Raw genomic sequence first — 4,458 nt, 5'->3', positions numbered from 1 at the left:
AAAAGATCAAGAAGAACGCTGAAGGGGAGAGTAGGCATATTGCTGTCAGTTCAGACAGTACATGTAATTCAACTTTCAGACGCGGAGTGTTTCAAGGGGTGCATATGATTAAAAGTGAAAAAAACCAGATCAGCTCACGTTGATTCTCAGTGATACCATCATCTGGGTCTGAACAACCCCAACAATTCAGTGCAAGTGGTCTACTGATTAATTATAGACAGGCAGTGAAGTGGAGTGGGCTACACAGAAGTATGGCGTATACATACAGTACTCTATGTCGATTTTTTTTTATCCTCGATTTCTGTACCAATAGATACATTTATCATAAATTACGAAGACAAATAATCGGCACAGGCTCAGTGTGCGCCCCCAGCTCCTCAGATCTCGTTTCCATCACTCCTGGCACGTGCCATCGATGCACCGGCCCCCGTGCAGGCACTTCGATCCCTCTGCCGCGGGGTGGCCCGTTTTCACAGTGAACGTCGACGACCGACCTCCACCGCCGATCCTAGCACGGTAGATACACACCAGATTCATACATATGTTATCATCGGGTGCACTTTTGGCCACAGTCGCTTCGGGACGGCCTGTGATGCGACGGCACTGCTCGTCTAAAGAATATATATCCCCAGGCAGCTTTGAGGACAGCGTGACCTTGGGTTTGCCGCTCTTTTTCTGGAGACAGGAGGCGCCCTCGGTCTGGAAGAAGGCTCTCATGGCTTTGATGGAGCAGGGTGAGAAGAAGAATTTGTTCTTGGAGCCCTGCACGTAGCTCATGATGTAGCCGTCGTCCCAGGAGCACGAAGCTCCAAGCGTCTTGCTGTCATGGCCGGCGTTGAAAGTGTGTGCGACTTCGTGGGTTGCCGTGAACACCCCTACGTAGACGCCCTTTCGGTCTTCCCCTATGGCCGTGTTCATGTTATGCCTTTTCCCCGGCCTCACCGAGCAAGCGCCGCCTTTGTGCGCCAACCCAGCTACGCCCTTCTGCATGCTGTCAGGCGTCCCTCCTACTAAGTTCTTCCCCGTCATGAGGTAGGCCACGTCGTGCTTTCCCACCTTCCCGCTATTCTCGAACAACCATGCACTCACGCCATCTAGGGTTCTAGTTGCAGAGATGAAACTGTCATGGAACGTGCTGGAGGTGATGAAAGGCTCGTGGTCAGGGTCACTGATGATGGTAACACCCCGAAGGACCAGATTCACCTTGGGATCAGTCAGGGTTGCAAAGCGGTGGTTGACGGCCTGCCAGAAGATGGACAAATACCTCCTCACATGCTTGGCACTTTTGAAACGCTTGCTCAGGGTGCTGTCCATCACCACGTGCATCTCAGCCGTGACTGACGAAACTGGCTCGCCTCCCTCAGGCCCCATGGAAGGGATTCTTCTGTCAAGACCCAAATCGGAAACTTCCACAAAATCGGGAGTATCAAAATCATCCCCCTTGTAATTTACTAGAACTGCTTCGTGTTCTCCATCCTCGCTCTGAAGGAAAAGGTTCTGATTGATAATACCCTCAGCAGAGTCGCCTTCAAGGCGAATCACTGCGCCAGTGGCGTAGTCGTGATACAAGCTACCTTCCTCTTCGGCTACAGAAGAATCTTCAACCAAAGTAACGTTCCCGCTGTTGTCGAGACGCGTTTGGAGCAACTTGAAGTCTTCGGCAAGGATACCATCGACGGGCAGAAGTTGGAGTTTGTGTGTCGTACCAAAAGCTTCAACATTCATTTCCACAGGTTCTCCTGGGCTACGGGCCTGGCGGATTTGAACTGCAGCCCTAGATCGTATTACATCGTGCGAAGAATCATCTTCGACCTGGGCCAGCCCAAAGGTGACCAGGAGTAAAAGTCCAGTAAGAGTGGTGAGGACGTTTTCCATTCTTGGCAGTAAACGGAAGTGTGCCCTACTGCATGGCGTTCGAATCTTTTATACCCCACATTTCATCGCCAAAATATTATATAATTTTGAATCAAACGCACAAACTTGTTTACAGTTTCATTTTAATCATTAAACGATAACTTAGATCTAGCAATTACTCGTACACTCGTGCTGAGTAAACAAATTTCTTTGCGCGTGTACACATTTCAGTCATTATCTGATATTTCAGATCTAGTAATTACTTAAACACTTATATTAAACAAACATAACTTTTTCTTTACGCTCATTTTGGCAAAATAATCCCGCGTTTAATTTGTTTGCTGATGTAGACCATTCGTTACACCTGTCCAATTAGTAGACGCAACACCGATGATGATTTTGGAACCCTGTTATTACTACAGGACCCGATTACACCCGTCGTCATTACGAAAAGGGTAAATTACGTGCTTCATCATAATCATAATGACAGCACTAAACCTGACGGGACGAATTTTTTAAAAACAGGAATTTCTCATCAATTTAGAGATAGTCTAATTTGAAAGTCGGTTTTATCACATGGTGATACCATACAGTATCGTAAAGGGCCATTTACACAGTCAAACGGTTTGTCAAACCCAGTTTGACAAACAAGTGTGGAGTGATTTTTGACCGTGTGAATAGGGAATTTGGTTGTCAAACGCGTTTGACAAACGTGTTTGACTACCAAACACCCTATTCACACGATCAAACATCACTTCAAACACTTGTTTGACAAACCGTTTGACCGTGTAAATGCCCCTAAGTTTTCTCTAAATCGAAAAGTACGGATAGGACTGACTGGTTACTGCGGAAGCGGTCTAAGCCGGTCTTTATCAGGTTTCTAATTTATTTAGACATTAGTACCCCAAGTAGGTGGTAACCCCACCCCCCCTGAGTATGGTGAAAAGATTTGGGGAAAGTAATAGGTAGTGGGGCGACAGGATGATATTGGAAATTAGTAATTAACTTTTTGAATTTAACAAGATCTGAATAACAAATGATATGTCATAAAGATGAAGTTAAAAGAACAAGTATGCAGTGTATAGAGGATAAATCTGACATAAATTATTAGTGAATAGGATAAACGTCAAATATTGTAAGAATCCTTCAAAATGTAATACAAGCGTGCAATCTGGCACACTTATAGTTTAAAACATGCTCTTTAAGATAGGCATGATTGCCAACGTAAAAATCGAAAATGGCCGCCATTACAATCCCGCTCCTCAACGGTCACATACACACTGCGTCTGTCACACAACTTCAGCTGACTTAGCATAACGAGGCATAAATGCGTTCAAACACAAATGCACACATTTTCAACATTCGTAGAATAAAAACACTAATTTCTAATTAAAAAATATGCAAAATAAGTTATTACTCTTCCATTCAATAAGTAATGAGAAAATGTCAGGAGAGATACTATTTATTTTCATAAGCTTACAGAACTTTGTCTCCTTCAAAACAATTGCCTATCATATCAACACACTTCTGCATGCGTCTCTCCCAATCCTGGAAGACCTCCTCAAAGTCCTTTTTCAGTAGTCCCTTCAGGTAACTTTCCGATGCCTCTTTCAGCTCCTCTGTTGACTGGAATCTGGTTCCCCTGAGGCTGTCTTTCATGCGTGGGAACAGGAAAAAGTCGCAAGGGGCTAGGTCAGGGCTGTAGGGTGGGTGTTGTACCACTTTCATTCCCCTGCCGGCCATCCAGGTGGTCACCAGCGTTGACTTGTGGCATGGGGCATTGTCCTGGTGGAACCACCACTGACCACTCTTCCACTGCTGAGGCCTCTTCTTCCTCATTTTCTCCCTGAACCTTTTCAGAACAGTAAGGTAATATTCCTTATTGACGGTTTGACCCTGAGGAACCCATTCAACGTGAATGAGCCCCTGGGAGTCAAAGAAAGGAATGACCATGCCCTTCTCTTGCGACCTGCTCATCTTTGCCTTTTTGGGTCTGGGGGAGGTCGCGTGCTTCCAATGAAGGCTCTGACGTTTGCTCTCCTGGTCGTAGGTGAACACCCAGCTCTCGTCGCAAGTCACTACCTTATTCAGGAAACCTGAATCAGCCTCTATCATTTCGAGAATGTCAGTGCAACATTCCACACGAAACTGCCTCTGGTCGTCGGAGAGGATCTTTGGCACGAACTTGGCACAGACTTTGTGGAGCTTCAGATCTTCGGTCAAAACTGTCTCTATTGTGCCAATACCAATACCAACAGCTTCAGATATCATCCTCACAGATATTCGACGGTCTTGCACCTTTGCACTTCCTCAATGTTTTCCTCCTTGCGTGCACTTTTCGGTGCTCCAGATCTGGGTTCATCCTCAACCTGTTCATTTCCTTCAGAAAATCTGTTAAACCACCGATAGAAACTTGGTTGGCTCATCTGTTCATCCCCATAGACCTCCTTTAACATTCCATAAGCTTCTTGTTTGGTTTTCTTAAATCTAACACAAAATTTGATGGCGTAACGTTGCTCCATGTGTCCCTGCATCTTGACAAGTGTTCACAGATCGGCAAACCGAATCAGACTGGTTCCACCACGTTCACCGCTGCACTCAGAC

General features: G+C 45.7%; 1 protein-coding gene across 1 annotated transcript; it reads right to left on the bottom strand.

The window, feature by feature from the left end:
* Window positions 1–274: 274 nt before the first annotated feature.
* On the bottom strand, window positions 275–1,876 carry LOC143021052 (A disintegrin and metalloproteinase with thrombospondin motifs like). The gene has a single exon (XM_076178260.1). It carries the CDS (start codon window positions 1,873–1,875, stop codon window positions 394–396), a length of 1,482 nt encoding a protein of 493 aa, XP_076034375.1. The 5' UTR covers window position 1,876; the 3' UTR covers window positions 275–393.
* Window positions 1,877–4,458: the final 2,582 nt, after the last annotated feature.

Source organism: Oratosquilla oratoria, chromosome 41 (genome assembly GCF_046742065.1).
Source record: "Oratosquilla oratoria isolate Oo_2021 chromosome 41, ASM4674206v1, whole genome shotgun sequence".
Lineage (NCBI taxonomy): Eukaryota > Metazoa > Arthropoda > Malacostraca > Stomatopoda > Squillidae > Oratosquilla > Oratosquilla oratoria.
The sequence above is the reverse complement of the archived record's forward strand: the minus strand, read 5'-3'. Positions and strand labels throughout refer to the sequence as shown.